The sequence below is a fragment of the Carcharodon carcharias genome, chromosome 18, assembly GCF_017639515.1.
Source record: "Carcharodon carcharias isolate sCarCar2 chromosome 18, sCarCar2.pri, whole genome shotgun sequence".
Classification (NCBI taxonomy): Eukaryota; Metazoa; Chordata; class Chondrichthyes; order Lamniformes; family Lamnidae; genus Carcharodon; species Carcharodon carcharias.
In genome coordinates, this window is record NC_054484.1 from 75,253,348 (window position 1) to 75,275,611 (window position 22,264).

Sequence of the window (22,264 nt, forward strand, 5' to 3'; positions counted from 1 at the left end):
GGAGGAAGAGCAGGCAGGGAGAAATTACTGAACACAGTGGGACTGGGGGTCTGAAATGCATTTGTTTCAATGCGAGAAGTATAACAGGCAAGGCAGATGAGCTTAGAGCTTGGATTAGTATTTGGGACTATGATGTTATTGCTATTACAGAGACTTGGTTGAAGGATGGACAGGATTGGCAGATAAATGTTTCAGAATTTAGATGTTTCAGGCAGGATAGAGAGGGATGTAGAAGAGGTGGGGGAGTTGCACTGCTGGTTAAGGGGAATATCACAGCTGTATGACAGGAGGACACCTCGGTGGGCTCATGCAGCGAGGCAATATGGGTAGAGCTCTGGAATAGGAAGGGTGCAGTCACAATGTTGAGGGTTTACTATAGGTCTCCCAATTGCCGGTGGAGATTGAGATACAGTTATGTAGGCAGATTTTGGAAAGATGTAAAAGCAATTGGGTTCTTGTGGTGGGTGATTTTAACTTTACCTATATTGACTGGGAATCATTTAGTGCTAGGGGTTTGGATGGTGCAGAATTTGTAAGATGCATCCAGGAGGGCTTCCTAAGACAATATGTAGATAGTCCAACTAGGGAAGGGGCAATACTGGACCTGGTATTAGGGAATGAACCCGGCCAGGTCGTCGAAGTTTCAGTAGAGGAGCATTTTGGGAAAAGTGACCATAATTCAGTAAGTTTCAAGGTACTGGTGGATAAGGATAACAGGAGTCCTCAGGTCAATGTGCTTAATTGGGGGAAGGCTAATTAGAACAGTATTAGGCAGGAACTGAGGAATCTAGAATGGAGGCAGATGTTTGAGGGCAAATCAACAACTGACGTGGGGGGCTTACAAATGTCAGTTGATAAGAATTCAGGATCGGCATGTTCCTGCTAGGCTGAAGGATAAGCATGGCAAGTTTCAGGAACCTTGGATAATGAAAGATTTTGTGAGATTAGTCAAAAAGAAAAGGGAAGCACTCGTAAGGGCTAGAAGGCTGGGAACAGATGAAGCCCGTGGAGAATATAAAGAAAGTAGGAAGAAACTTAAGCAAGGAGTTAGGAGGGCTAAAAGGGGTCATGAAAAGTCACTGGCAACCAGGATTAAGGAAAATCCCAAGGCTTTTTATACATATGTAAAAAGCAAGAGGGTAGCCAGGGAAAGGGTAGGCCCACTCAGAAACAGAGGTGGGAATCTGTGTATAGAGCCAGAAGAAATGGGAGAGATACTAAATTAATACTTCTTATCAGTATTCACCAAAGAGAAGGACTTAGTGGTTGATTTGTCTAGGGAAGAGTGTGTAGATAGGCTGGATCATGTTGAGATCAAAAAAGAGGAGTTGTTAGACGTCTTGAAGAATAAGTCCCTGGGGCCATATGGAATCTACCCCAGAGTACAGAGGGAGGCAAGGGAGGAGATCGCTGGGGCCTTGACAGAAATCTTTGTATCCTCACTGGCTACGGGTGAGGTCCCAGAGGACTGGAGAATGGCCAATGTTGTTCCATCGTTTAAGAAGGGTAGCAGAGATAATCCAAGAAATTACAGGCCAGTGAGCCTTACGTCAGTGGTAGGGAAATTATTGGAGAAGATTCTTCGTGACAGGATTTACTACCATTTGGAAGCAAATGGGCGTATTGGTGAGAGGCAGCATGGTTTTGTGAAGGGGAGATCGTGTCTCACTAACTTCATCGAGTTTTACGAGGAAGTGACAAAGATGATCGACAATGGAAGGGCAGTGGCTGTTATGTACATGGATTTCAGACAAGGTCCCTCATGGCAGACTGGTACAGAAGGTAAAGTCGCATGGGATCAGAGGTGAGCTGGCAAGATGGATACAGAATTGGCTTGGTCATAGAAGACAGAGGGTAGCAGTGGAAGGGTGCTTTTCTGAATGGAGATCTGTGACTAGTGGAGTTCCGCAGGGATCAGTGCTGGGACCTTTGCTGTTTGTAGTATACATAAATGATTTGGAGGAAAATGTAACTGGGCTAATTAGTAAGTTTGCAGACGACACTAAGGTTGGAGGAGTTTCAGATAGTGAAGAGGATTGTCAAAGGATACAACGGGATATAGATCGATTGGAGACTTGGGCGGAGAATAGGCAGATGAAGTTTAAACTGGACAAACGCGAGGTAATGCATTTTGGAATGTCTAATACAGGCAGGAATTATACAGTAAATGGCAGAACCCTTAAGTGCATTGACGGGCACAGGAATCTGGGTGTACAGGTCCACAGATCACTGAAAATGGCAACGCAGGTGGATAATGTAGTCAGGAAGACATATGGCATGCTTGCCTTTATTGACAGGGGTATTGAGTATAAAAGCTGGGAAGTCATGCTGCAGCTGTATAGAACCTTGGTTAGGCCACACTTGGAATATTGCGAGCAATTCTGGTCGCCACATTACCAGAAGGATATGGAGGCGTTGGAGAGGGTGCAGAGGAGGTTTGCCAGGATGCTGTCTGGTCTGGAGGTTATTAGCTATGAGGAGAGGTTGGAGAAACTTGGATTGTTCTCACTAGAGTGATGGAGATTGAGGGGCGACTTGATAGAAGTTTACAAAATTATGAGTAGCATGGACAGAGTAGATAGAAGCTTTTTCTCAGGGTGGAAGAGTCAATTACTAGGAGACATAGATTTAAGGTGAGAGGAGAAAACTATAGAGGAGATGTGCGGGGCAAGTTTTTTATGCAGAGGATAGTGAGTGTCTGGAATTTGCTGCCAGAGGAGATGGTGGAAGCAGGTACGATAGTGGTGTTTAAGAGGCAGCTTGACAAATACATGAATAGGATAGGAATAGAGGGATACGGACCCTGGAAGTGCAAAATATTTTAGTTGATGGGCAATATGATCAGCGCAAGCTTGGAGGTCCAAAGGGCCTGTTCCTGTGCTGTACTTTGTTCTTTGTTCTTTAGGTACAACATCCAGCTTGGCTTCACAGAGGAACTGCCCATGTCTTTGCATGCTATTTACACTGCTTATAGTGAGCTGGCAATAACCCATTAAGGCTCAGTTCTCAAAATGGTTGGGGCTTTAAGGCAAGGACTTTGAGAGGGCATAGGAGCAGTCTTTTCACCAACCACCTAACATGCTTCCAAATAAAAATCTATCCTGATTTATTCTGTTTAATTTTATCCTTTTCAATTTCTTTCCCTCCTCTCTTCTCAGGCTTTGGATCTTATCTTTGATCAAGCCTATGGTTAGGATATTCATCTGTAGTGTGGCTTTACACACACACTTTCCATCAGGGGTCACTAGATAGCAATTCAGTGGAATCTCAGTTGTTATTTTTTTTCCCAGCCCAGAAGCACTGAGGCAATTGTATTGCCTCGATCTCTGTCCTAGCTGAGATCAGTCAACTGGTGTCAACATTGGCTTAGTGGTAGCTCATGTGAGCCAAAAGGATGTGGGAAGGACAACAATAATGCCTTTTAAGTAATCAGATATCCCAGTTTGCTTCACAGAAACATTATAAAGCAAAACATAACGTAGAGCCACATAACAAAATATTAGGTCCGATGACCAAAAGCTTGGTCAAAGAGATAGGTTTTGGGGAGTGTCTTAAAGAAGGAAAGTGAGACTGGGAGGTGCAGGGAGGAAATCCTACATGTACTGTTTTGGGGTCTTGAGTGCAAATTAACTGCCACATTTCCCTCCAACAGAATTCTGGAATGTAATCCCCAAAAACAATATCGAAAATCTTGGAATCTCATGTAATAAAAACAGAATTTGTCTTCTGTAATTGCTGACAATCAACGGCTTTGCTCACGGAGTAACATAAAAAGATTTGTATCTCTCCCTCAATCACTATTGGCTCCCTTGTCTATGGTCATAGCAATTCACAATGGAATAGAAAAGCAGGCAGATTGAGAGATAGGTGAAGGATCAATTTTTGTGTCCCTGCTCAGGTTAAATTTCACCCTCTAGAACTCTGTGTGACCAATGATCAGAAACATTGATTTGCAGTTTTCAAAGAAAAATATATCGAACTACAGATTATCAGTACCAAATAACCAGGAAAAAGTGCTGAAAACTCCTTAACTGATTATAATGAAACAGAATTTGACTTAGGATCATTGATTTAGTGACTGATTATTTGTAAATAAGCAGAAATAAGGAATGCAAGTCCTCAAACGCCATGGAAAATCTTGGAATTCTAGAATTTGCCTTCGTCTCTCTTTGAATCAGCAGATCTGCAAATGGTATAACATGGGAAGATTTATATAAATCTCAAAATTATTACATGTCTCCTTTGTCTGTAGTCTCTGCAATCTCATTTTCAAAAGTGGATTGCTTAAGCTAAGCATTGGCATGTTTCTGGGGAGCAATTCCAGGCTCCTGTAACAGCCTGGAAGGAACCTGAGGCAAAATAATAGCGTCGATAGTGACTTTTCCAACTGGGGAAAAGCATGCTCCCTCCCCTTGACCCTCCCCAATCCAGTAGACAGCAGGTCCTTCTAATGGAGTCTGCTCAGATCTTTAACTACCTGTGGAAGCACAGCCTCCTCTTGCAGTGATCCTTGGAGATATCCAGGAAAGACATACTTGGCTTAAGGAACCTGCTATATCTCCTTTACACACTGAAAATGCAAAGGAAATCCAAGGAGGTTAGACCGGCACACCATGGCCTAGATTTTCAGGCTTGGCCACTAAAGTGGAAGCAGAACTGCATTTCTGCCCATCAATATTAGACTAGTCCAAAGGTTTCTGGGTGCAGGGTACCTTAAAAATTGCAAGCTCCTGATACTGATTGCATCCTTTACAGGTGCTGCAACACTGCTAAACTGGATGGAGCAGAAAAAGATCAAGGCAGACATTTTCATTTTTGTGTACCAATTTGGGTCAATGCACTTTCTAAAGCTGGTGCTTTTATAACCACTTAGGCCCCATATTTAAAGAATCATGAAGTTCCATTTTCAGTAATCTGACAACGGGCAGTCCAAATGGAGGGGATGTACAAAGGGCATGATTCAGACTCCATGGAAGGAAGTCGATGATTGTCATCTTCAGAAGTTCCTGTACAACTATTCAATACTGGACAGAGTTTGATGCTCCCTCTAGGTTAGCTAAGAAACTGGAGACCATCATAACTTGCAGCTATGAACAGTAATAAACAATTTTACATGTTACAACTATCTTGCCTTCACTGCACTGAACAGATTCTAAATTTGCAGACTCCAAGCTTGACATCTTGTGAACTGTGAGGAGGATAATAATAGACTTCAAGAGGACATAGACTGGCTGGTGAAATGGGCAGATACGTAGCAGGTGCAATTTAATGCAGAAAAGTGTGATTTGATAATTTTTTGTTGGAAGAACAAGGAAAGGCATTATAAAATAAAGGGTAAAATTCTAAAGGGGTGCAGGAGCAGAAGGATGTAGAGGTGTATGTGCACAAATTATTGAAGATAGCAGGGCAGGTTGAGAAAGTAGTTAATAAAATATACTGGGTTTATAAATTAGGGTGTAGTGTACAAAAGCAAGGAAGTTATGGTGAACCTTTATAAAACACAATCGCAACTGGAATGTTGTATTCTGTTCTGGGCACCACACTTTATGAAGGATGTGAAGGTATTAGAGAGGGTGCAGAAAAGATGCATCAGAATGGTTCCAGCAATGAGGATGACTTAAATTATGCAGGTAGATTAGAGAAGCTGAGGCAGTTCTCTTTTGAGAAGAGAAAGTTGGGAGGTGATTTTAAAGGGGTGCTCAAAATCATGAAGGGTTTAGATAGAATAAATAGGGAGAAACTGTCCCCATTGGCAGAAGGGTCAAGAACTAGAGAACACCACTACAAAATTTCAAAATTTGCAGATGATGCAAAGATTGGAAATGTTGCCAACTGTGATGGGGATAGTTTTGAACTTCAAAAGGACATAGAAAAGTTGGTTATAAAAACAAAATACTGCAGATGCTGGAAATCTGAAACAAAAACAAAATGCTGGAAAAATTCAGCAGGTCTAGCAGTATCTATGGAGAAAGAAGCAGAGTTAACGTTTTGAGTCCATATGACCCTTCTTCAGAGCTGAAGGGAAATGGAAATGTATTGGATGTTGGTAGCTTGGCCAGACAAGTGGCAGCTGAAGTTCAATGCAGAGAAGTGTGAGGTGATTTGTTTGGGCAGGAAAGATATGGTGAGACAGTATAAAATAAAGGGAGAAACTCTAAAGGGGATGCAGGAACAAAGCAACCTCTGTGTACACGTACATAGGCCATTGAAGATGGAAGGGCACGTTGAGAGAGCAGTTAATAAAGCGTATAGCATCTTAGGCTTTATTAACAGGGACACCAAGTACAAGAGTAAAGAGTTCATGTTGAACTTCTATATGATACTAGTTAGGCCTCATCTGGAGTACTGCATCCAGTTCTGGGTGCCATACTTGAGGAAGGATGTGAAGGCATTGGAGAGATTACAGAGGAGATTCACAAGAATGATTCCCAGGATGAAGAACTGGAGCTATGAGATTAGATTGGAGAGTTTGGGACTGTTTTCCTTGGAGAAAAGGTGGCTGATAGGAGATCCCGAAGGGTCATGGACAGAGTAAACAGTGTAAAACTGTCCCCAGTCAAGAGAACATCAAGAACTAGAGGGCACAGATTCAAAATAATTGGCAAAAGGAGTAATGACATGAGGAAAACATTTTTCACCCAGAGGGTGGTTGGAGTCTGGAACAAACTTCCTGAAAGGGTGGTGGAGGCAGGTTTGATCGAGGTATTCAAGAGAGAATTGGATTGCCATCTGAAAAGAAAGAATGTGCAAGGTTATGGGGATAAGGCAGGGGAGTGGGACTAGGTAGAATGCTCTTTCAGAGAGCCAGTGCAGATTCAATGGGCCAAATGGCCTCCTTCTGCACTGTAAAGATACTGAGATTCTTTAAGGTGAATGGCAAAAGAACTAGAAGTGACATGAGCCAGAATCTTCGGGTTGGCAAGCAGAGGCGGGCCCCACTCGCCGACGCATAAAATGACGCGCGGTGATGTCGGGCGTGTCCCAATGTCACCGTGTGTCATTCAGATATTCAGTTTGGCGGGCGCGCACTGGAGTTGACCTGTCAAAGGCCTATTAAGGCCATTTAAATACCAGTTAAAATAATTAACTGAGCTGCCCGTCCAACCTTAAGGTTGGCGGGCAGGTGAAGAGCCCAGGCAGCCTTCGCATTTATCAAGAAACCTCATCCACGGGCTGGATGCGGTTTCATGAAGGTTTTCAAATTTTAATAAAAATTTTTAACAAAATTCATAGACATGTCCCAGCTCATGTGAGGGGGCATGCCTTAAAATTTTTTGTTTTTCCTTTATTTAAATTCTTAAAAATCAAACTAATCTCCCTGAGCTCTGTGCCTCAGGGAGATTTCTGAGCTCTTTTGTGCGCGTGCGTGAAAGAGTGCAGGCCCCAACTCAGCCTACTCTCCCCACCCGCACAGGGAGCTTATAGCGCTTTTGGGTGCATGTGATGCTAGGCGGGCCTTAATTGGTCCGCCCATGTAAAATGGCAGTGTGCAGCTGATCGTGGGCAGCAATTGGTTGTGTGCCTGCCCACACCTGCGCCCGCACCTGCCCAACTCTCCCCCCCCCCCCCCCCCCCAATGGGGAGAAAATTTGTCCCATGTGCTTTTTACACAGTGAGTGGGTAGGATTAGGAATGTACTTTCTCAGGGTATGGCAGACCCAGATTGAATTGTGGCTTTCAAAGGGTTTTGGATAATTATCTGAAGAGAAAATTTTTGCATGACAATGTAGAGCAGTGGAAGAAATGTATCTGCATCTCATTCCTACACTTGTTCTTGCTATTCAGAATACCTTCTGAAAGCTGGATTGCAGTCTATATGATGGCGTATAGACAGGCAAATGTTTTCTTAAAGGAAAAATGATCCACCTCCAAAAATTAGGAGCTGCAACCTAAAGTGGACATGCAGATATCCAAGGATGAACAAAGTTTTGAGCCTAGTCTACAAGGCAGCTGTTCAAGTTTCCATCAAAGTGACAAGCCATCTTCCAGTTTATCAGAACTTCCTGCCTTTGTAAGAGAAGCAGGGCAATAAAATTATTTTTTTTTAAAAAAAGGACACAAAGCGTCAAAGGAAGGCACAATAGTCTTAAACAGAACTATGGTATAACTGAATTATTTTTGCCACTGATGAAATATTTCAAAATGTTTTGGAGCATGGGCAGAATGTTTGGGCAAAGGAATGGTCAATTGTGGAGGAAAGCTATATGCCAACTGTTGGGAGGGTGTTAGACACAGAACGGTGTCTCTTAAAGAAATCTTCGTAGTTTTCAGTAGGGTAACAGCAAGTCTTTACTATTTGTAACTTTATACATAATTACAGTAAAGGGTACAGGCAAGGAGCTATCTTCATATCTAGATCTTTACATGTCTCTGCTCAACACCTTACTACCCTAATTCTGGGTCATATGCTTTCATGCATCACAACTGAGTGTTACTGTGCTTAGTTCCACATAAATTCTTAACTCTATGTGCAAGACCCTTATACTACATCATCCAGCCAGCAACCGAGTCGAGTTTATTGCCAAGGAACCTTCTGGTTGCTGCACAAAATGGCAGCTAGGTGACTTCAAGCCCTCTTATTCCACCTTTTTGTTTTAAGGAAAAGAAAACCCTACTTTTGCTGCAGATTTGAAGCTGTTGTTCGCCCCTTTTCTGAACCATAAATTTGAACTCGCTGAGCTTGAAACTATACTGAAAGCAATTGCAATGAAAATTACTGTTAGCAGATATGAATGGCTAAGACAAAAGAAATATAACCTCTGGATTTAATTATTTTCCATTCCTATATGATGATGGCTGAGTCATATAGGTTCACCTATTAAGTTTTGACCTGCCCCTATTGCTGATGGGAGCAACGTGAACAACTGAACATTCTTGGCTGTTCTCGTGCGGCTGTCCTCGTGTGCCCTATCAGTGGAACTGTTTTAATGGCAGCTGGTATCTCAAACCAAAGTTTACCTCAAGACCTGATCCATCTTGTTTTTCTGTGTTTTCTTTGGTTTCCAGTATTACTTAGAAACGATAATGTGGTCATTCAAATTGTTTTCCTCTTGCTTAATTGTTTTCTATTATTGGAAATTAAAGAATTTCATACAGTTGAGACTTCATAATTTAAAATGTTTATTTGTGCTAATAATTCGAATCATCCATTTTTAATTAAACATCATAAACAGCAATTAGATAATAACTGCAATAAAATTTGAATTCTGATCATTTGACCCAAGCAAATGATCTTTGAATTAAGAGCCGTGTCGCGGACAGAGTGTATTTGCTCTCTTACTGCCCGTAATCAGAATGTTTTGTATGGAAAGAGATGTGTTTTTTTTTCTTACCCTGGAGGGTGCATTCCAGTCAAATAATTCAGCAGCAAGCTTTCATTAGCTTATGATAAAGAAAGTTATTTATTCTCACCCACTTACCTGAATTAACGCAGCATCAAACTCAGTCTCTCTCTCTCTCTCTCGCGTGCATGCATATATGCACACATACACACACACCACTTAAGTTAGACTCTGATTTATGATTTCCAGTCTCCCATGTGGCAGGCCTGTAGTTTCTTAAATTATTCAATAATTTAAAGTGAGACCCTTGTAAAGCAAAGGGTTCACAGCAGGTTTTGTGATTTCTTGTAGTCAAATATCTAGGAGGTTGATGACTTGCAGCTAGTTTCAGTGTCTGGTTCATAGACTGGCTGACAAACAAATCTGATGGATTTCATGGTCCTGGGGTAATAAGGGGGCAGTTTCAGTCACATGACCACTGGGTAACACTTCTGAGGCCCATCCAGTCTAGTTTGGATATGGAAAACTATCATGATTCAATGATAAGTTGATAGGATCTCAATTGACAGTATTTTCCCTTTTGTCCAGTATGAAACATGGAGACAGGCAGCCTGGAAACTCCATAGTCTTTAGATCTTGGTCCATCCTTAGATGCATGAATTCCATAAATGGCTGTGAGGTACCTTCACCCATGCCCACATTTAATTAGTCCATACCGTAGGTATTTGCTGGATCTTGATACTGTCTGTAGTCTAAATGCCAAAGTCATATGATTTGCAGAAACCATCTTAACAGATCATTAAGCATTGACTGAAAGATCACAATATGACATGCCTGTACTGGGCCTGACAGTAGTCAAATAAAGATTTGAAGAATTGGTTGAGGAAACTGGTGTATTTAAATACTTTACAAATATCTTGAGAATTGTCTATATGTATTGAAATAAGTATTTGATATTACAGTTTTATCTTGTATATTTGGAAAGTTTTCCATTTTCTCATGGCCTTATTTTCTTTTAAATTCATAGTTTGGTTTTATTTTCTTCCTAAAGAGCATGTTCCATTTGTTTTGCTAGGACCAGCTGGCTATAGTGGCTAAATGGTCATCTATTCTGACAGGGAAACGAGCCCAACATTCTTCTATCCAGGTACACATCATAATGATTAGCTCCCACAGCCCATCCTTGCATCGCAATATTTTTCCAGTCTCCCACTTCCTCCACCCCATTCCCTAGTGCATCTTTACATCCTCCTGTAACTAGATATACACCTTCTCTCCCTTGTTTATCCAGCTCCAGATTACAACAAGCTTTTCCAAGTCCACCCTAACTATTCATCTAATTTTTAGTTTTTAAAATAAAATTCTACTGCACCATTTTGTACAATTAACTTACTATTTGTTTGAAACTAAAATATTTTAAATGTTACACCCATCCTTTTTTCTGCCTGAGTAAAAATTATCTGCTGTTCCCCAGGGTTCTGCTTTTATATGTTTTTGGGTGATCTGATGACAAAAATGTGTTGTAAAGATCATGGTGGAAGGAAGAAAACAAACATTTGTCCATTAATAGTTTGCATGTGGATTGATGTTTGGTCTGCAAAGTTTGAAGATGTGTGTGCATTTCTCATTACTTGGTACATCAAGCTAAACAACCAGAAATCAAATCTTTCTGCAGCCTTTCAATCATAGTCATTGACAATAATAGTATTAGTGCATGGATTAGAATATAAAGATGACTGTGGGAATAATTCACTTAAATATAATGGAAGCGACTTTTGAAGTATGGCAAATACACAACAACAGTAAGAGCAAAAAATGGGATAAAAGCAACTTATAAAGAAGTCCTCAGCAAAACTAATTTTTCTATATTTTCAATACTATGCTGCAGTGGAACTTACTTGGCGTGCATCATCCTGCATTCACTCTGCTAAAATGATCTCACGCAGGGCTCCCTTTCTATACCTGTAGTTATAAATATACCAAAGTAATACAACCATATGAACTTATGAATTAGGAGCAGGAGTAGGCCCCTTGAGTCTGCTCTGCTATTCAGTAAGATCATGGCTGATTTCATTGCAACCTCAACTTCACATTCCCACATACCCCTGATGACCTTTTCACCCCCTTGCTTATCAAGAATCTATTTAGCTCTGCCTTAAAAATGTTCAAAGACTTCGCTTCCACTGCCAATTGAGGAAGAGTTCCCTAGACTTAAGACCTTCAGAATATTTCTCCTCAAGTGTCCTAAATGGGTGACCCCTTATTTTTAAACACTGATCCCTAGCTCTAGATTCTCCCACAAGAGGAAATGTCCTCTCCACATCCACCCTGTCAAGACCCCTCAGAATCTTGTATGTTTCAATCAAGTCACCTCTTACTCTTCGATATAAGTCTAGCCTGTCCACCTTTTCCTCATGAGACAACCTACCCATTCTATGTATTAGTCCAGTAAATCTTCCCTGAACTACTGGCAACACATTTACATCCTTCCATAAATAATAAAGAATAGAAAAATAGTGATGTAACAGTAGTGTATATCATTCATTGTACTTTTCCCAAAATGGGGTTCTTCAGTAAAATCAGTTCTTATTCGCCAGAAGTGAATTTGATCAGCTCGGGTTTTACCATAATCAAAGCAAACACCACCTGCTGAGAGCTTTGTTCTCAGTTGAATCCAATAAAACTCATAGTTCTCTTTAACTATCACTCATTGTAAATGTATTAAAGGATACTGCACCAATATAGATCTACTCTCAAAAACAAATCGCCTGAATTAGTTTGTAATCAAATAGACTTAATATACTCATTGTGATCAAATACTCTATAGACATTCACTCCCAAGTCAAACACACTGGCTGGTTGAGCGAGAGGCCTAGAGGTAGCTGGCACCATAAGACTCTATCCCAGTGAAGAGTCGATGCGATGTGAAGTGCAGAAAATCAATGAGTGAAAAATGTAAAAAGGAAAAAAGTTTGTGTAGACAGAAAATCGTTTTATTTTAGGCAGTTAATTTTAATTAGCCTCCAATGTTATTTATTTGCCTCTTGTTTAAAAATAAATTCTTACTATACTCTCTGTACATATTGATTTAATTTTTTCTTCCAGTTTACACACTACTATACACTGTTCAATTATAATCTTACTCTCTCAAACAAGCCATTGATCATTAATGACATTGGTGTCATCACATCAGTGATACATGGGGCAATCCAAGTATTTTGCCTCGAGCTGCTTCTGTCAGCCATGCTGTCTGATGATTTTGCTGTGCTCATTCAAACAGATCAGACATTTTCTTGCAAAAGCAATCATGCAGATAATCATTTTATCTGAAATATTTCACATATACGTTGTAATATTCACTAATTCATGATGTAGGTAATCATGACTAATTACAAAAAACAGATTCCTTCATTTGTGTATTCAAACCTCAGTAATGCCTGAAAGGGAATGTTAGTTTCCAAGTGGTGTTCTGCTTTCTCTCAGGTTCAGTCACCAACACAGTTTTTCATTATGGTTCCGGTCCGAGGTCTGGCAGCTTACACAGAACGGAAGGCACGCCAGTGGCGTTATTATACCTTGACTGGTTCCAAGCTCATCTCACCTGTTCAAGAGCCCGAGAAACTTCATCAGTGGTTGGAGGTGGATCAGTTTCTTAAGAGTACCCAAGAATGGCACGAGTCAGATGTGACTATTGAAGGTGACATTGTTCCTTCTAAGGTAGTTGCTATCTTTAAAGCACTGCTTGAGAAACCACTCCAGGCCTCTAATTTTCATGGTAAGTAGAGGATCAAATGATCAGTTTAATTTTAAACATTGACTAAGACCCAGATTTTGCAGTCAGCAGCAGGGCAAGGGTGTTCATCACAGACCTTGAAGAAAGCTGCCCAAAAGATCTAACGATGTCTTTAGTGTGGATTTCCCCCTCTCACAATGGTACTTGATATTGCACCTTGATGACAAAAATGTCCATGAACTCTTTGCATATTGGAAAACTGAAACAGTGTTGGGGAAGTAGATTTAATGAGCTAGTTTGTGGAAGAAGCAGGAGGTAACCTTTGCTCTCCAGGGTAGTCCTGGAGTACTGGTAGAAGAGGCCCAATATAATTTGGTGCCATCCTGTCAGATCTGGTGATGGATGGCTAAGCCAAGTTATAAGCCAGGTATGAGTACCCTTGAACTTGAAGTAAAGACTGTGTCCTTAGCAGGGCAAACAACCAAGATGGAGATGGTAAAGGTTTTATTGGGCACAAGGCAATCAAAGGTGAAGGAATAGTTGAGCAAATCAATGGCTGCAGAAGTATTGTAGTGGATGGAGGGCAAGTTGGCAGTTTGAAAATGTCGCTGTAAGTGACTATGGGGAAGGGTTTCTTTTTCAGGATTGGACACCGGAAGACATGGAGTGGGAAGAAAATAATGGACATGGTGAGAGTTACAAGGGAGTGATCAATGATTGAGACCATAAGCATGGAGGAGGAAGGAATTAGTCAGATTTCTATTCCCGATTGGTATCCAGTTGATTGCTAGAATACTGCTGAAGATGAACAGAAAGTTTGAGATTCCATCACCTGTTGTCAATCTCTCTCTAGTGTTATGGATTGTTGTTTCCTTCCCAAAGAATGCAAAAGTTGAGAATGACTATGAGGTGCAGCCAAGCTCAATATACTGACCAGAATGGTGTGATGACAGTCACATGCACAAATCAATTGTATAACATAAGGCTTTAAATGAAGTGATTGTGTGCAAGACTGTGAAGAAAGGAGCACTTTCAGGTAATCGTTGCGAGATCCTATGCGGTATCTGGATAGTGAATTAAACCATTTTAACACAGGATGAGAAAAGGGCCTTTTAAATCAGCTAAACAGTGATTGTGATTCTTCTACTGGCATTCAAATAGCGGTGTTCAAGGTGTGAAAATAGATGGAGTACACATAGCAGGACAAAGTAAAGACCGTTTACTCCATAGATGAAGAAAGACTTAGGTATAAAGTGATGCTCATTTACTCATGAGTCAAATATACTCAACGGGCTGCAGTTTATATGGGTGGGGGTGGACCGCTTGCAGGAAAGTTGGTTAGAAGCCTGCCTCACGCTGGTGGGCTAAATTGTTTAACAGTGGGACTTCACCCTGGGTGGAAGGAAGCCCAACCTTTGAGAGCTGCTGGCTAATCTGACTGGCCACTCCGTCATCAGATCCAACAGTGCCAGAGCTCGGTAGTTGGCCCTGCTGGGACTGCAAGAAGAAACCCGAAGAGGATCATGACTACCTTGAGAGCTAAGTCCCAGGGCTTTAAGACAGAGAGGGATCTTAGAGCCTAGGGAGGTAGAAGAGGTGGGTGAGGGGCTGGGTTTTATAGAACACACAGCACAGAATGAAGGGCAGGTTGACATCTTGGTGGGGCTGCCCATTGAGTGCAGGGTACCCCCCGAGTGACATGCCCTCTCTTCCTTCCTCCCATTTTCTTATGTAGGCCTTAAAAACAACCTGCCCAAACCAACCGTATTTTGGCATGGGAAATGTATTATTCAGGTCCAGAGGCTTGCTAACCAGGCTAATTGACCTTTAATTTGAGTATTGCTGAAAAAGTGAGACATGTCTAAACTTTTAGTCCTGCACTAATCAGGATACTTTGCAAGAATACCAATATAAGGGAAGGCAACAATTTATACTCTATGTGAGGAGAGTGCTGATTGATTGACAAGTGCTGTTGCCATGGAGAATGCATCACTGATGGTGACTGACAGTTAACTGCCAAGCATTGTTTGAAATTTAAACCAGGCAGCTTGACCCTGATTGGTCAAGGCATTGTCCTGAGGAATGAGTCAGCAAATGACTGTCACTTGTTTTGTTTAGCTGAAACAGCACAGTGTGTGCACATTATTTTTTCTGCAAAGAACCAGAGCTCTGCATATAATATATGTAGCTTCCGGTACACATAAATGTGTCTCACTGTGAGCCTGACTGATAATCTTAAATTGGTTCTCAGCGTAATTCGTAGCACACTGAGGATTATTTAGCAAATGTTGTCCAATCGCAGAATCACATCTAATGCTGGACTTCTAATGCAATTACGGGCTGGTTGGGCATGGTCTGTACCTTGCCCAGTGCAAACAGTGGCTGGGGCATGTTGTTTGATGTCCAGCCTACATACCTAGCATCACATTGGCACTGAAATTCATATACCACATTACTCATCTGTGTGATAGGCAGAATGTCTTTTTGGTTTGATGGCAGCATCCTGTTAGTGGCAAATATCACACATGTTGCTACTGCAGTCAGCTCCAACTGTTGCTCAAATTTTTGAGATACCTTGCCCTTCCAGGGTAATCTGAGTAGACTGGGCACTTTTCAGGGCCAAAGGTGATGGTCTTAGGCCCATTCATGAGTTTGCATGATATACAGCATGAAATGATCTGATCAGGGTAGTCATTATCCTGCAGGATGCATTTGATGCGCCTATTTCAGCATCATAATGACCAAATGGCTCTGGCCCTATTTGCAAGGTTGCCGATGAGACTAATCCTGTTGCATGTGGAACTGTAAAAATCCTAATGCATATCTTGACCAGTGAAGGTAGGCTTGCGGTCGACAGTAGCAGAGAACCCCCTGGCAGATTTCTCAACTAGTACGTCAAGGAAAGGGAGTTCACTTGACTTCTCCATTTTAAAGGTGAATCCGAGTGCAGGATAGAGTCCATGTAAGGAAATTGTTACAGCAACTGTGGATTTAAATGTAGCAAACGTATCATCTGCATATTGGAAATATGCTAGAAGTAGGAGGTTAGGTGTCATTCCATCGAAGCCACATTTCTCATGGAACCCTACAAAGATGTTTGCGAAAGGTGGACCTAGAATGTGCTATTAATTATGCTGACAACCAACTTAAGACTGTCAGTCTGGTTCACAGTGTGATGCATTTGTGTGTACTGGAAATTAAGTATATTAATACTCAGAGCCCTGTTCTGTGCGGACAGAAAGAACATGTACACATATTGTGCCTGTTCCAGCTAAACAAAATAAGTGACAGCCATTTGCTGATTCATTCCTCAGGGCAATGCCTTGACCAGTCAGGGTCAAGCTGCCTGGTTTAAATTTCAAACAATGCTTGGCAGTTAACTGTCAGTCACCATCAGTGCTGCATTCTTTATGGTAATGTCACTTGCCAACCAATCAGCACTCTATTCACATACAGTATAAATTGTTGCCTTCCCCTTGTATTGGTATTCTTGAGTGTCCTGATGAGTGCAAGACAAAAAGCTTAGACATGTCTCTTTTTTCAACAATACTCAAGTTCTGTACTACCAAATGACTACAGACCTTTAATTATTCATTTAAGTATGGCTGGTAGGCTGCTGATTTTAGCACCAGCCCACCTAGCATATTATGGGAACTGGGATGGGCGTGGGCAGGAAGGTAGTGGGCTAGCCACCCAAACTATTTTACATGCGCCCCCCCCACCCCCCCTTCCCAGCTGAAAACTGGGGTGCATGTAAAACCCAGCTGTGGTATACCATAATGCACACCACAATTTTTCTGTGAGCAAAATATAATACTGAATGATTTTAGTGAACCATGTGGAAAATAGTAAAGTGTTTCCTGCTTGTCATGAAGAAGCCGTTATGTTAAAATGCATTGTTCATCAACGAATGACCAGTTATTTCCACAAGTGGTTTGTGTACAGAATACTATGCTATTCAAAATCTACACATGCTCTCCCATCCATCTCTGCATGAAATCCTCCAAGTATACTATACTATTTCACAAAAATAGGCTTCTGACTTTTATTATGTTTCATAGGAAGCCTTGCTATTGATCTGTATTTCCCTGTTTCACAATCTGTGCCATGACCAATGTAAAAGAGCATTAGTATCAAACAGGTGTAACACCATTAGGGTGATGTTATTTTCTGGATTGTAACTCTTTTGAGTACAAACACATTTCCATCTGTTTCAGATGAAGTTACATTGTTTCATAGTTTGCCATTGTGAGATTTGAACTCTTGATCTTGGGATTACAAACCCAGTACCATAACCACTTGGCTATACTAACCGTGCTGTGAGATAAGATAATTAGTGCAATAGAAGTCTGTATTAACCAATCTCATTAAGGCTAGTTGCTAGTATATCTGGTTGCCTGCACCAGATATAATTGTATCATTTTAAACAATGCGTAGAATTTTAATACTGGCTATTTAGTCCAGATTGGCCCCTGCTCAATTCTATTTATATATTTATTTCCAATTGAAAATTACTAGTTGAAACAGTTGGTGGTTTAATGCTGGCAACCAAAAGGACCTGCTTCACTGCATTTAGTTGCTTTGAGCAATTGCTTTAACTAGGTGAATATAATGATGAGTTTTGAAAAGAATGATACTAAGCATCAAGGGAAATAAGTCGAGTTTCAACTGTCTTGAGTTCCAAGCCATTTTGTTTGAGTAATAGCCTAGTTACATTGCCAAGAGCACACCACAGAGTCTCCAGAAGGAATATGCCAGTGGAAATGCTGCCAATTACGCTCTGACAGATGGAAAATCATTCCGGGTGTGTATCTATGCATGTGGGGCCAGATTGTTTGGCATCTTGCAGATATCTATTAGTCACCTGTGGTGAGAACTTTCATAACACATAAATGTTGCACTTGATTAGTTTCTTGTCAACATCAAAGTTTTATGCTCTGTTTCACCATTGGAACTGAGCAAGTAGGGATGAGTGGCAAATCTTAATTGTGCTGGATTACATTGCAAAAAAGAAGTCTCATTTGGCAAAATCAAATTTGGATTCTGGCAAACTATTCATTATTTTTAAATCTTAACAGGATGCGCAATGGGGAAAAATGTTCCCTCTGCATAGACAAACTTATTTTGGAACATCAAAGACTATGAGGATTCAGCATGTTTTGGTTTAGTTATGTCTCTTCAAAAAGTAATACTTTCCTTTTTGAAAAGTTATTTCGAAACGTGATATGCGGTTGAGTTCCTGATGATTTTGTGACATTGTTATAATTGAATGGTGACTCCTTACAAGATGATTATTTAGATTGGTTGCTCTCTCTCTCTCTTTCGTGGATTTTTGATTTTTTTAATGTGCAAATTGTGGTAAAAAGGACTTCTCTTTTCTCCCCTTTCCTTTCGTCCACTCTCTCTCTCTCTCTCTCACTCTCTCCACCACTTCTGTTGTCTTTGTCATTGTGTGAGAAAGAAAAACAATGCCTCCAAACATCAACCTACCTATTGAGCAAGAAAAATTCTGTTCTTCTCACAGGGAAAATCAATGTTTTGGAAAGCGTTGGCCCTACCATACGACTTGCTGTGGAAACAACAGAACAGCATGTTGAGGTGGAGATTGTACCAGCCATTGAAATTGCCAGCCACTGGCCAAAAAAAGCACGTTGGCCACGGTTTCTGAAACGTTGGCCTTCGAAAGAAAAGGCGCGATCTGTCAAGGTATGAAATAGAGAAAAAGCATTTAACAATATAAAAGCTTGATGAGAAATTGGTTTGTTTATAGTTAAGTGAATACATGATGCACATCAAAAAGTCGAAGGAAGTTCTTTAAGTTTGACGTATGGTTATTTATGGGGGAGATGAACTATGTTCTGCAAAGATGGACTAACCCTTAGGATATTTTAGGGATGTGGTTACACATGACTTATCATTTATAACAAGAGTGCCCATGAACTTGATGAAAAGACATAACAGGAACAAAGATAAGGAAGTGGATGATTAGTGCATTGATTTGAAGATAGAAGACTTTATTTTCTGGGTTGAGTGGTATTTGGCCTAAAGAAACTTGTTGTAGGAAGTGGTGCAAAACACATGCTATCAGATCGACCACCCATTATACACAGAGCCTAGTACTACCCAAGACAAATTTCCACCCCCAAACATGATTTGAACTCCGTATTGAAATTTGTGTTTTGAAATGGTATGTGTACATGCGAACATATGAATTAGGAGTTGGCCATTTGACCCCTCGAGCCTGCTCTGCCATTCAACAAGATCATAGCTGATCCAATTGTGGCGTCACTCCCACTCATGTACCCCCATTAACATTTGACTCCCTTGTTGTCAAGAGTCTGTCGACATCTGCCTTAAAAATATTCAATGATCCTGCCTCCAACACTCATTGGGGAAGAGAATTCCAAAGATTCACGACACTCAGAGAAAAAATTCTCCTCATCTCCATCTTAACTGGGAGACCTCTTATTTTTAAACTGTGTCCCCTAGTTCTAGTCTCCCACAAGGGAAAACTACCTTTCAGCATCCACCCTGTCACATCCCCTCAGGATCTTAAATGTTTCAATAAGATCACCTCTCATTCTTCTAAACTCCAATGGTTACAGGCTCAGTCTGCCCACCCTTTCCTCCAGGTAAGGAGGGGTAAGAGAACCCCTGCATCCCATGTATCATTTGTGTGAACCTTCTCTGAACGGCTTCTAACTTTTATATTCTTTATTAAATAAGGAGACCAAAACTGTACTTGGTATTCCAGATGTGGGGTCCCCAACACCCCTATAAAACTATAGCAAATATTCCTACTTTTATATTCCATTCCACTTGCAATAAACAACAACATTCCATTTACCTTCCTAATCACTTTCTGACGTGTATGCCAACTTTATATGATTCATGTACCATGACACCCAGATCCCTCTGTACTGCAGAGTTCTTCAATCTCTCTCCATTTAAATAATATGTGGCTTTTCTATCCTTCCTTCGAAAGTGGATAAAGTCACATTTTCCCACATTATACTCCATCTGCCAAATGTTTGCCCATTCACTTAACCTATCTATGTCTCTTTGCAGACTCCTTATGTCCACTTCACAACTTACTTTCCTACCTATTTTTGTGTCATCAGCAAAGTTAGCAACCGTACCTTCAGTCCCTTCATCCAAGTCATTATGTAAATTGTAAATAGTTGAAGCCCCAGGATTGATCCCTGTGGCACTCCACTCATCACATCGTGCCAACTGGAAAGTGACCTATTTATGCCTACTCTCTATTTCTTATTTGCTATCCTCTATCCATACTAATGTTACTCCCTACACTATGAGCCCATATTTTGTGTAGTGACCTTTAGATTTCCAGGAGGCATTTGTTAATGTCACATCAAAGTACAGCACATCCACAGGTTCCCCTTTATCCACATTGCTTGTTACTTCTTCAAGGAACTCCAATGAATTAGTCAAGCATGATATGCATTTCACAAAACTGTGTTGACTTTGTCCAATTGCATTGAGATTTTCTAAGTGTCCCGCTATTATAGCCTCAATAATAGATTCCAGAAATTTACCTGACAGATGTTTTAAGCTAACTGGCCTGTAGTTTCCTGCTTTCTCTCCCTCCTTTCTTGAATAGAGGTGTCACATTTGCTATTTTCCAATCTGATGGGACCTTTCCAGAATCTAGGGCATTTTGGAAAATTAAAACCAACACATCTATTATCTCAGCTACTTTTTTTTAAAAGACTAGAGGATGAAGTCCATCAGCACCTGGGGACTTGACAGCTTTTAGTTTTAATAATTTTTCTTAGTACTCTTTCCCTGGTGATTGTATTAGTTTTAAGTTCCTCCCTTTCACCTCCTGATTCACAATTACTTCTGGGACATTATTTTTATCATCTACAGTGAAGACAGACCAAAAATATCTGTTAAATTCATCTGTTATTTTCTTTTTTTTCCATTAATTCCACCGACTCACTCTCTAGAGGACCAACACTCACTTTACTTGCTCTTTTCTTTTTTAAATACGTGTAGAAACTTTTACTATTTTTATATTTCTAGCTAGCTTTCTCTTGTACTCTAATTTCCCCCTCCTTATTAATCTTTTAGTCATTCTTTGCTGTTCTTTTTATTCTTTCCAATCTTTTGACCCGCCACTCATCTTTGTGGAATTAAATGCTGTTTCTTTCAATTTTGATACTATCTTTAACTGCCTTAGTTAACTACAGTGTGTCCCTCCCTTTCTCATTGGAATGTATCCTTTGACTATTCTGAAATATCTCCTTAAATGTCTGCCACTCGATCTCTACTGACCCATCCCTTAACCAAAATTCCCAGTTCACTTTTTAGCCAATTCTGCCTTTATGCCCTCATAATTGCCTTTATTTAAGTTTAAAACATAGGGCAGAATCATCTGTGCCCACTGGCATTTGGCGTGTTCGGTGGCGTGAGTGGACATTACAGCGTGAAGGCCAAAAATCTGTTTCATGACGTCGTGGAACCAGTTTGCGATCGTCCACTTAGCCCATCGATGGCGGGCCGCATTCCCTGCCATTGGACGTCAGGAACCTCATTGTAATACATCTGCATTTCATTATAGGTCAGCCTGCCAAACTCGTCCGCCTATGTTGGCAGGCAAACACACCGGTGCAGAACGTGTCTTAAAAACTGTAGCGTGCAGAAGATGGGACTTACTGCCAGGACCTTGCTCATATTGCAGATATCAGAGGAGCAGAAGATGCTGGAGTCCGATAGCAACGGGATCCCAGAGCAATGTCCATGGCATGCTGGGTGGATTCTCATGGACATGGTTGTGCTGCAAAGTAGCTAAGAGAAGTTGGAAAGTCACCATCGATGCTCACGACAGATGAATGCAGACGGGGTGGGAGAGAAAGGTCTAGGACCGGCAGAAAGAGGTGTCGGTGCGGGGGTTGGGGGAAAAGTGAGGATCATGGGGTGGGGGGCATGGGGGTGAGGTCGGGAGGAGGGGGAATGAACATAGCATAAAAAATAGGAACAGAAGTAGACCATTTGGCCCCTCAAGCCCACTCCACCATTCAATAAGATCATGGCTGATCTGTTGTGTTTCGAATTCCACATTGCCATCTACAACCCCCTCTGGACAACCTTAGATTCTTGTTAGGCACGGAACTCAATCTACCTCTGCCTTAAAAATATTCAATGACTCTACCTCCACTGCCTTCTGAGGCAGAGTTCCAAAGTCGCACAACCCTCTTGGTGAAAACAATTCTCCTCATCTCTGTCC

General features: G+C 41.0%; 1 protein-coding gene across 2 annotated transcripts in view; it reads left to right on the plus strand.

Moving 5' to 3' along the window:
• mab21l3 (mab-21-like 3) overlaps positions 1-22,264 on the plus strand; it is a 59,571-nt gene that overhangs the window by 13,636 nt on the left and 23,671 nt on the right. For both annotated transcript variants that reach the window (XM_041211571.1, XM_041211572.1), the window contains 2 exons: positions 12,765-13,056; positions 18,539-18,720. In XM_041211571.1, the coding sequence (XP_041067505.1) occupies positions 12,765-13,056; positions 18,539-18,720 (474 nt within the window). The remainder of the gene's footprint in view (positions 1-12,764; positions 13,057-18,538; positions 18,721-22,264) is intronic.